The sequence below is a fragment of the Cyclopterus lumpus genome, chromosome 16 (genome assembly GCF_009769545.1).
Source record: "Cyclopterus lumpus isolate fCycLum1 chromosome 16, fCycLum1.pri, whole genome shotgun sequence".
Lineage (NCBI taxonomy): Eukaryota > Metazoa > Chordata > Actinopteri > Perciformes > Cyclopteridae > Cyclopterus > Cyclopterus lumpus.
Genome location: NC_046981.1, coordinates 3,517,823 through 3,528,211, shown reverse-complemented (window position 1 = coordinate 3,528,211; position 10,389 = coordinate 3,517,823). Strand labels below are relative to the sequence as shown.

The 10,389-nt window shown below is 44.6% G+C and overlaps 2 protein-coding genes across 2 annotated transcripts; both read left to right on the top strand.

The window, feature by feature from the left end:
• Window positions 1-2,266: 2,266 nt before the first annotated feature.
• tmem106ba (transmembrane protein 106Ba) lies at window positions 2,267-6,861 on the top strand. Its single transcript, XM_034553951.1, has 8 exons — window positions 2,267-2,357; window positions 3,309-3,508; window positions 4,252-4,315; window positions 4,394-4,553; window positions 4,650-4,790; window positions 4,921-4,970; window positions 5,071-5,124; window positions 5,570-6,861. The coding sequence occupies exons 2-8, from the start codon at window positions 3,322-3,324 to the stop codon at window positions 5,688-5,690; spliced, it is 777 nt and encodes a 258-aa protein (XP_034409842.1). The 5' UTR covers window positions 2,267-2,357; window positions 3,309-3,321; the 3' UTR covers window positions 5,691-6,861.
• Window positions 6,862-8,434: 1,573 nt separating this feature from the next.
• LOC117745759 (von Willebrand factor D and EGF domains) lies at window positions 8,435-10,356 on the top strand. Its single transcript, XM_034554288.1, has 5 exons — window positions 8,435-8,648; window positions 8,929-9,024; window positions 9,342-9,443; window positions 9,837-9,932; window positions 10,205-10,356. The coding sequence occupies exons 1-5, from the start codon at window positions 8,435-8,437 to the stop codon at window positions 10,315-10,317; spliced, it is 621 nt and encodes a 206-aa protein (XP_034410179.1). The 3' UTR covers window positions 10,318-10,356.
• Window positions 10,357-10,389: the final 33 nt, after the last annotated feature.

Sequence of the window (10,389 nt, the reverse complement as noted above, 5' to 3'; positions counted from 1 at the left end):
CAAAAAAAAAAAATGCACCGGTCCTCTCTGTGAGTGAGGGGAGAGGATTCAAGAGGTTATTGGAGAGACAGACTTTAGGTGTATAACAAGCGTGTCGACGGCTCGTTTCCTTCCTCTGGGTCAGGTCGAATCTCGTGGTGGTAAAGCTCCAACCCAGTTAATGATAGAAGAAGAGGAACTCTAGTATCAGCAGCAGCAGATCTGCCTTATAGTTGCTTCTTACTGGACATCCATCCTTTAATTATAGTGAAACTGAAGGGGAAAGCACAGTCAAGAGGGCTTTTAGAACATGAAAAAGAAAAAGAAGAAAGAAAAATGGCGCGAATGCACGTCATTGAGAGCATATTTTCTCTTGAGCAGCAAATCTGTATTTAAGGGGATATTCAGGGCCGCCGCTGATCCTGATTTCTGTCATTTAGCACATGGCTTTATGACAAACTTGTCCACGATGCCAAGTGGGTCGTTGTCGAAGGCGGCCATGTGTCACGTAGCTTCTTTTTAAAAAAAATTTTTAAGCACATTGCTAATGCGACTTCCAGATGGATTCTGCACACGGTCCAAAAGACTCAATGAAGTGTCGCTGAGTTACTGCGTGTTTGCAATCACAGGAAACAGAATCGTTAAAACAGACCTGTCTGTTGACTTAACCCCGGGGGCAGTTCTCAGCACACAGGTGCACAGGACACTCACACCTGTAAGTACGACTGCAGGTGTGAGAGCTGTTCCCTCAGCGGGCCAGATTGTGCATCATTCAGAGTGCTTCCTCTGAAATCAGACATAGATTAAACAGATTAAAACAAGTATAGTTTTATGTTTGCTCACCAATTGCTCACTAATGACCACGTTGTTGTTGTTGTTGTTGTTGTTGTTGTTGTCGTCATTGTCCTTGAGTGCTGCTGAGTCATACATTCACGCATGGCAGCACACTGCCATCCTCTGGCTCAAGCACATCACACCCAAACACTAACACACTGTAAAAAAAGAGTTGGTGTATTTTACAGTGAAACACTGTTAAATCACAACAGTAAGAGACCGTTAAATCCAGCTAGGTTATATCAGGAGTATCTAGGTATACCAGCCCGATCAGTAATCACTGTTAATTAAAACGTAATGTCTGATACGTTGTTTTTTTACAGTGCAGGGACGGAGGAGTGCAGTCATTTCAGATACATCTGAGGCCTCCAGACTTAATTATTAAAAAGAACGATTGTTAAAATACAAGATCTCACAAGAAGTAATTGATATATGATTTTGACCTATGGGTACAATAAGGACTTTTGGAGTTGCGTTTTGTAATTTCGTAGTATTCTTAGTGTTTAACTGTCAATTCATTAGAAAATAATCCTGAATAAAATGTTCCTAGCACCTTTAAATGCAGTATTTTATAATATTAATATTGCTCCTCGCATGGACCCTTTAATAATAAATAAAAGGGTCAAACTAAATATATATTTTTAATGTTTTTTTAGAAAATATAGATTGCTAAAATATTCTGATTTTCAGGCGCCACTGGGAAACATTTGATTAAAGTATATCTTAATGGAAGAATGGGATAATGGGGGGTGGGACTCAAACCAGCAACTTCTTTGACTGGTTTCTGTCAGCTGACCAGTGTTTCCAGTGTTTCCAGGAACTGCAGCCGTCCCCCATCAGGAGGGACTCTGATTCACTCTATTTGAGGGGGAAGAAGTTTCCAAATGCTGCGACGCTCGTCTAATTTTGGACACCGTAATATTTTAACTAAATATTATAGAGATCGGGGATCTAAATAACGCAGTACATTTGATCAAATACTTACAAATTTGAGGCATAAAGATATGTTCAATTTTCTTCACTGGAACAATTTACAATATAAACACGCTGATTAAATAATAATGCATCAGTAATAACAATCCAATAAGATATATTACATATGCATAACAGTCGGTGGAGGAATGTAACAAGTAAAGTGCATTTACTCAAATACCGAAGCACTAATAAAAAAAGAAAATGCTTGTTAAATGATAATCCATTATACAAATCCAAATGATATAATATAACGATGAATACTTGTTTATTAATATTAAAAACAGGTAATTATGGGCTGCTTTGACTTTCAATTTAGAAACACTTTTAATGCGGAACTTGTCATATAGTTTTATTGTATAATGGGATTTGTAGTTCTACTAAATAATGTGACTGCATTGGCAGTAGAGATGCCCGTCTGTTCCACCAATGGCCACCCTCCCCGGCACGAGGCTGTCCAATGGGGGAGAGGGGGGCGGGGCTTACCCGTCTACGTCATTCCCTCTCGGTCTTCCGAGCACAACAAACATCGAGGATACGACGACTGTCAAACAAGTGAAAAACGGAACCGGGTAAGGACGTCAAAGTAACATTTTGGCCCGCACTAGTTTACCGGCCCGTGGAGACGTTTTACCGGCTGTAGTGACGTGACTGCGCGTGACTGCGTCAGGACCCGTTAAGTGGATTAAAAAATGTCAAATACGCGACGACACGACACGAAACGCCGTTTTTTTTTTTGCGTATTGCGTTGAAATAGTCATTGAAAAAAAAAAAAAAAGGGCCAACAATAATAAATCTCGTTTGCTGGTGAGAACCACGACGTTAAAGCGGGTGTATCCCTCCGCCGGTACGTCGTGTTCTTCATGCGGATCGAGACTCGCATGGCGGCCCGTCGGGTTCTGCGCGTCACCGTGTTTGCATCACTCTGTTGCGTGAACTCCTGGTCGTCCCGTGCAATGTGTGCAATGTGCACATTGCAACGCGAGCAGCAGACAATGGGCTCCCCCGACTGACTGCGGTGCGTTTTTAGGACGGACCCGTGTTACGTAATGTAGTCCCTGATGGACGGCTGTTGACAAAAGACGTGCACAATGTTAGTGTTTACAAAACGTGTTTCAATACATACACACACGTGTGTATTATTTCCGTTGAAAAGCTCATAATGTAGAATATAACTTGGAGTTATTAAATAGTTACAATACGTTTTAACAGGATAACCAGTAATCTGCATTAATGTTGAACATTAGGTTTGTTTATGAATGTTATCGTGAGTTTATCAAATGTGTTTTCAGTTGAGGCCTAACTGGCAAGAGAATGGAAACACTCTTATGCACTCTGTGTTGACACACACACACACACACACACACACACACACACACACACACACACACACACACACACACACACACACACACACACACACACACACACACACACACACACACACACACACACACACACACACACACACACACACACACACACACACAGGCTCACGCTACCTTCCTGTGTGGTGCCTACAGAACGGCTGCAGCTATGGGGAAGTTCCACTCCCTGTTCGCCAACCCCAAAGACGAGAGTCAGGACGCGCTGACGGCCTCCGGAGAGGGCGGCGAGGAGGACGGAAAGAACGGAGACGTGTCTCAGTTCCCCTACGTGGAGTTCACCGGACGGGACAGCGTCACCTGCCCGACGTGCCAGGGCACCGGCCGGATACCGCGAGGTAAAGCGTCGCCCCCCCGCCGAGCATCGTGGGTAACGAAGAGCACCTCTGTAGTGAGGATGTTCATGTACCAGATCTAGAGTACCGGTGCACGCAGAAGTCTTAGTTTTATCTAAATTCATAAACCACAGATGGAGCAAATGCATAATAATGTGCAAGAGAAAGACAAAATAAAATTGTGCGGGACGTCTTTAAGTTACTCAACTTAAAGACGTCCCGGTTGATCGATCTCTTCTGGATGTCTCATGACAGATTGACGCTCTTAAAGTTAAATATAGAGCCGCTGAATTAGTCAACGTGTCACTAAACACGTGTAATTCAATGGGAGGAACCATTTCATTGGTGCATGAAGTGTAAACACTCTCATGACCTGTTGTTTGTTTTGGGGGGGTTAAAGGGTAACTTGGGACACGATGTTCCCCATGAGTTTGTGTCTAAAGATGGATAAACAGGATGTGACGTCATCGCTCGGGGGCGACGCCGCTTGTTTATTTTGTCACCCGACGCGCTCAGATTGTCATTCCAGGTGTCTGGAAAAGGACCTGAAAGGCTTTTATTATAATAATAATAATAAACCTTAAAATACTAAATCATGAACTTTTAAGTGGACTTTCATCCAGCGAGGAGTCGCCTGCATGCAGGAAAACGTGGAAAAATAGGAGTCCAGGTTGAGAAATACCCTTTAAGAATAAATCAATCATCAATCCCTCGCACACACACTAACAATGACACCTCTCCACCAGGTCAAGAGAATCAACTGGTGGCTCTGATCCCGTACAGCGACCAGCGGCTGAGGCCGAGCAGGACGTGAGTCTCCTTTTTTAATAACATGAGTGGCGTGAGAGTCTCTCCGGTCTAACTTCCCTCTTCTCCTGCCTCGCGCAGGAAGCTCTACGTCACCATCTCCGTGGCGCTCTGCCTGCTGCTGTCTTGCCTGGCGGTTTTCTTCCTCTTCCCTCGCTCCATCGACGTCTCCTACGTGGGCGTGAAGTCGGCCTACGTCTCCTACGACCTGGGCAAGCGAATCGTCTACCTCAACATCACGGTGAGGCGTTTTTATTTAGCAGCTAGACAGACAAATACTTCCCTTCCCCCCCCCCCCGGGGGGTTCAGTTTGCATTGTTTTCTTCTCCCCGTCCAGAGCACCCTGAACATCACCAACAACAACTACTACGCCGTGTCCGTGACCAACATCACGGCCCAGGTGCAGTTCTCCAAGACGGTGATCGGCAAGGCCAAGTTCAGCAACAGCTCGGTGATCATCCCGCTGGACGAGCGCCAGGTGGGCGGAGCCTATAGTTTATATATTATTACAGGGCGACTTTTCACCAATTAAACCGTAAAAAAAAGTAGAGAATTATATTCTCTTCTGTCCACGTCTGATGCCGTTTTATAACCGCGTTCCTTTGCAGCTGGACTACACGGTTCCCACCACCATTGCTGACGAGATGAGTTACATGTTGTGAGTATCTTTTTCTGGAAGTCGTAGAAAATGAACCGTCTGCACTTTGAGCATTTGAGTCATCACCACTCCTTTCCTTTCCTTCCTTCCTTCCTTACAGTGACTACTGCACCTTGCCGACCATTAAAGTCCACAACATCGTGGTCATGATGCAGTGAGTACGGCCCGTGTTTTTGGTTTTTTTAACGCATTTCTTCCCGCACATCCTGGTGCTTTGACGTAAATATAGTGCGTGAGATTCTACTGTCGTTATTCACACTGATTTAATATCTTCAGTCTCAACAACGCGGTTCTTTACCCGACGAACATTTAACATCTCTGGAGAATGAATCGGAAAAAACAGAAAGCCACACAAAAGCTCAAAAAGTACACTAAGCTCACACACACACACACACACACACCGAGATATAATATAAGTTATCAGTGTTGTGATGTGAGAAGAAAACTCTCCGTCATTTTCATTTCTTACCCCTGTAAAAAGGCGTTTTGGGGAGTTTCTCCCCGATCTGAAGCCCTTTGAGGCAGATGTGTGACAGTTGGCGTCTCACCTTGTTGTCCGATGAACTGTTGACTCAGCGTTGTTGTTTTTGTCCTCTCAGGGTGACGGTGACCACGTCGTACTTCGGCCATGTGGAGCAGGTCTCCCAGGAGATGTACCAGTATGTGGACTGCGGGGGGAACACCACCTCCTTGCACGGGGGCGTGCAGGTCTACCAGTAAAAAAAAATGAAAAAAATCGACAAAAAAAGATCCAAAGGCGTCAAAAACACTGCGGAGAAATAAAGAAAAAACGTCTGACTTCCAGGGAGGAAGTCTTTGTAAATAATGGAATGATGGGAGGGGCTTAACTTTTCTTAAACTAGTCAGTGGCTCATTCATTATTAATTCCCCTCAAACCACTTTCCTCTTGGTAACTTATCTAACCGACGGGTTGTAGTTGTTCTGGTGCCAACAAAACAAACATGATGTAATATCCACATCCGTAGTAGACACTCACACGGTCAATAACATGAACACTACTGATACGAAGCACTTTTAACGTGATCTATAACCACAGATATTAAAGATGACAGTCGAGTACTACTCGATGCCACTTTTTAAATAAAAAAACTACGACGGCTAAAGTTCACGAGGGGGAGAAAAAAAAAACCCCCGTCCTGCTCTTTCCTCTCTCTCTCTTTTGATTTTTGTTTCATCGAAAATATGATTCTTGATATTAGAGCAATGGAGAGTTTTATCTCTTTATTTGTCTTTTTATTTGTATTTTTGAGTTCCGGTAGTTTAGGTCTTTTCTCATGTTTAGCTCGAGTGGTTTTAAAGCAGACGTGACGACGTTTAAAAAAAAAAAAAAGAAGGATTTAAGATGCAGACGTGTGTGTGTGAATGTAACACTTTACGGCTCGCTTCAAAACGTTCTCCTCTTCGGGGTCATTTGCAATAACAGTTTTTTTTGGGTCTATTTTAACCCACTCTGCATCTAGAGCTCGTGCCACGAGGTAACTGGTGTTCTTGGGTTTTAAAAATAAATATAAACTTCCTCTTTGAGACATCAAAACGCCTCAAATTGTCCAAACACTACAATATTACATTGTTGCATTTAAAAAATCTTTTTTTTGGTGGGACCATTTATACAATTTTTAACGTCGTCATAAGGGAAACAGATCTGAGCTCCGACCCTTCGTGATAGTTGAGGATTTGAACGCCGTTCTGTTGCCGTTATGCCTCATTTGAAGTTTGATTGGACGAGAGTTTCTCACATCCTCGTCCAACAACAACAACCAAGCGTATTAATTCTGCTCCTCCTCATACAACTCTTCCATAATTCTTCTTCCAGATTTTCTGTTTCTCGTGCATGAAGCTGGAAATAAAAATATCCTGTTTTATTTTGAAAGTTCTTTGATTTATTTTGTTTTTTTGTAGGCTTGTAATATTCTCTGTACACACCGGGTGGCGCCGAGTGGTCCGCTCATCTCTCACCATGCTGTTATTTCACTGTTTGAATTAAAAATACTTTTAAATTATGAAAAATGAACGTGTAAACATTTGTGAAATGGCAACAAAACAATAGTGATATTCATTTTGAGGATAATGGAAGACAAAAAAAGTATTTTATATTGTATTTCGTCAAACTTTCAAAATAGTTGGTCATTTATTTCTCTTACTAATTGTTAGTCGGTTAAAATGCATTCGTATTTATGATAGGGAACTAGTTTAAATTATTTGAGAGCATAAATATGATTATCAGACTTCAAAGCAATTTAAATCATTCAATTTGTTGTATGTATTGAGAACTAATTAAAACATTTTCAGACACCTAAATCTTACGTCATTCATTGGCGCCGCCACCAGAGGGCGCCCGTGAGCACGTTGCTCAGTTTGAGGCTCTCGGACTCCAACAGCGTCTCGCGCTGTGTTCACATCTGTTGCAAACATCAGCTCACTTCCTCTGTGAGATCCGGGTCACTGGTTTGGACCAGAGCTTTACTGGGATGCATGTCGCCAACAAACACACACACACACACACACACACACTTTCAGTTTCCTCCCTGTACTGAGCCGGTATGTTAGTGGGCCATAAAATAAAGTACAGTACCTAAATTGATGTTTTATTTAGGTCGATTAAGATTTATTTAGTCGACTAGTTATTTTGTTGATGCTTTTTCATGCTGAATGACTTATTTCCAGGAAACTCATGGCAAACACAAGATTCAAACACCGTTTTACAGAATCAACTAATCGATTAGTCGACAAAAAGGTCACAGCTTTGGTCATGAAGGTCACACGGCCTTTCAATTGGGTAAATGGTAAAAAGTTATTTTTCATATGGAAATCTCCTTCCTTCCTGCGAGCCTTCGCTCGGGGCTCCAATGTCCAAAAAGGCCCGACAGAGACGGATGTGGTTGTGTTTTTGCCATTACAGCAAACCTTCCCCCAGCACTTCATCTCACCAGGTACAAGGAGATGGCTTCCCCACATGTCGTCTGCACGAGAACACACACACACACACACACACACACACACACACACACACACGCACACACACACACACACACACACACACACAATAACCTCGAAAACCTGGTCCATTGGAGGCGGATGACATCATGACTGTGTGTTCACATGATGAACGATTAACTTCTTTGGATGGTCAGATTAGAAACAGACCATAATCTGAATATTTTCTCACTTTCCATTAGTGTAATTTGCCCCAGACACACAAAAACATAAAATCTATCTGCAATGTTTGAGGTATAATACAAAGTGTAAGAGTCTTCCAAGTCGCCCCGCCCCCTTCCCCGACACTAACCGGGCCCCCGGTGTGCGTCCGCGGCCACGACTTGAGAGGGAGGTCCCGGTACTTTCTCCTCCATCTCCGTCGACCTTGCACCGGCTGCTGCTTCCGAACTCTTCCCCGCTTGAGACACAAACAACAACAACAACAACAACAACAACAACAAGCGAACATGGGTGTCGCGGGTCTCGCTTCAGCCGCGCTCGTGGCCGCCCTGGTCGCGCTGTGCTCGGCGGCGCGCTCGGACGCGCCCCGGGGAGTCGCGGTCGGATTCGTGTTTGACCCGAAGGCGAGGTGCGAGCCGCAGTGCACCCACGGAGGGATCTGCATCCGCAACGACACGTGCTACTGCTCCAAGGGCTACGAAGGAGAGAGCTGCCAGTATGGTGATGTCACACACCCTTTAATATTAATTAGTATTTAATGCATTTAAAGTGTAACATGTATTTAGTTGTAACCTGTCAGTATAGTATGTGTCCTCCTGTAGAGGAACCAATGCCTCTACATATGGATAATACAATGAATAGTTTACATTAACGTGCATCTTATTTTTGTTTTAAACGCCACAAAAGACCCCATTCTTCTCCGTAATAACTTATTTCCCTTGTTCAAAACGTGTCTTTTTATTAAGAGTAATGTCAAAATGTGTGTGTGTCCAAACTGCAGCCCACTGTTATCCCAAGTGTAAGAATGGAGGGACGTGCCTTCGCCCTGGGAAATGCAGATGTCCTGCGGGATTTGGAGGAAGATTTTGTCAAAAAGGTGAGCGGGTTGAAGTGTGTGTTAAATATAATACAGTACGTGTCCTGTATTTTCATTGCAGTAGAAATATATCTATGTCCACACAGCTGTCTCTCTCTTATCAGACACACACCAGATTCCTTCCAACCTCCAGTTAAACTAGAGCAGCTATTTTAAAAGGTTGGGAAGCTCTGATTTAGACGATGTACTTGTTGCAGAGCGATACCATACACAGACTATATAACTAAACGGTTGATTTAATAAATGCATTGTTGGTAATCAGGCCCGACGGGTCAGAGCATCTCTCCACTGCTGACGGGTGTCTTGTCTTTTGGCAGTGACGTGTGACGGCGGATGCTGGAACGGGGAATGCGTCGCCGTCAACGGAGTGGCCAAGTGTATCTGCTCCTCGAGCTGGACCGGCTCAAAGTGCCAGGAGGGTGAGCTTTTATGGTTTATGGTTTATGGCCCGCGTCTTGACCCCAGAGGTCAAAGTCGGCAAATGGAAGCCGGCCTCTCGGCACGCTAAAGACATTTAAAAAGGCTTTCTTCGTGTGCAGGACGACAGCGTTGGAAGAGAAGATCGACACCACTCTCGTGTCTGTACGCTTAACGTGGAGCTACAGCTAGCCGCCTCGTAGCTTAGCATAACAAATAAAACGGCGAGCCACAAGAAATAGTGGTATAATATGTTAAATCGTTGAGCTTTAGTTTTTGGAACCTCTGGGCCGAGCTAGCCATTTCCAGTCTTTATGCTAAGCTAAGCTAATTGTCTGCTTCCCTTTCAGTCGTAGTTATTTCCGCCTCCGGCTAACGACGTCTTCTCCCCGCAGCGATCTGTCCCCAAGGCTGTACGAACGGGGGAACCTGCGTGGCTCCGGGGGTCTGCAGCTGTCCGGAGGGATGGCTGGGCGGCGCCTGCCACGTCGGTGAGTTTTCAAACTGGCAACCCCCGAGAGGCCGAGCACTTCCACGCAGTCGGCGCTTTCCTCAGGCTCAATGCAGATATCTGCCAAAAACCGCTGAGGTGATGCGTATCGGATGATGCGTATTTTTCCAGATGTGACACACGTGGAAACACTTTTCACCTCCGTTCGTGGATTTGTGGCGCTCTGCTTCGCGAGCTCTTCGGAGTCATTAACTCGCTTCTCGGGTTCCCCCGACGGTGAGATTAACGCCGTCTTGTTTTTCTCGCCTGCAGCCGTGTGCACCAAGTCCTGCTGGAACGGGGGGAAGTGCATTTCTCCAGACAAATGCCGATGTCGCGCCGCGTTCTCCGGCCCTCTGTGCGAGCGGATAACGAGGTACGACTAATGCGACCCCGCTGGGGTCAGAGGTCAATGAGGAGCAATAAGGGACGTCATGCCGACGAGGACATTTCTTCTT

Bases quoted from the DNA above. Each gene is read 5' to 3' on its own strand.
- LOC117745759 (XM_034554288.1), top strand. From the start codon at position 8,435: ATGGGTGTCGCGGGTCTCGCTTCAGCCGCGCTCGTGGCCGCCCTGGTC. The intron at 8,649-8,928 runs GTGATGTCACAC...TCCAAACTGCAG, and splicing joins AGGAGAGAGCTGCCAGTATG to CCCACTGTTATCCCAAGTGT. The intron at 9,025-9,341 runs GTGAGCGGGTTG...GTCTTTTGGCAG, and splicing joins AGGAAGATTTTGTCAAAAAG to TGACGTGTGACGGCGGATGC.
- tmem106ba (XM_034553951.1), top strand. From the start codon at position 3,322: ATGGGGAAGTTCCACTCCCTGTTCGCCAACCCCAAAGACGAGAGTCAG. The intron at 3,509-4,251 runs GTAAAGCGTCGC...CCTCTCCACCAG, and splicing joins CACCGGCCGGATACCGCGAG to GTCAAGAGAATCAACTGGTG. The intron at 5,125-5,569 runs GTGAGTACGGCC...TTGTCCTCTCAG, and splicing joins AACATCGTGGTCATGATGCA to GGTGACGGTGACCACGTCGT.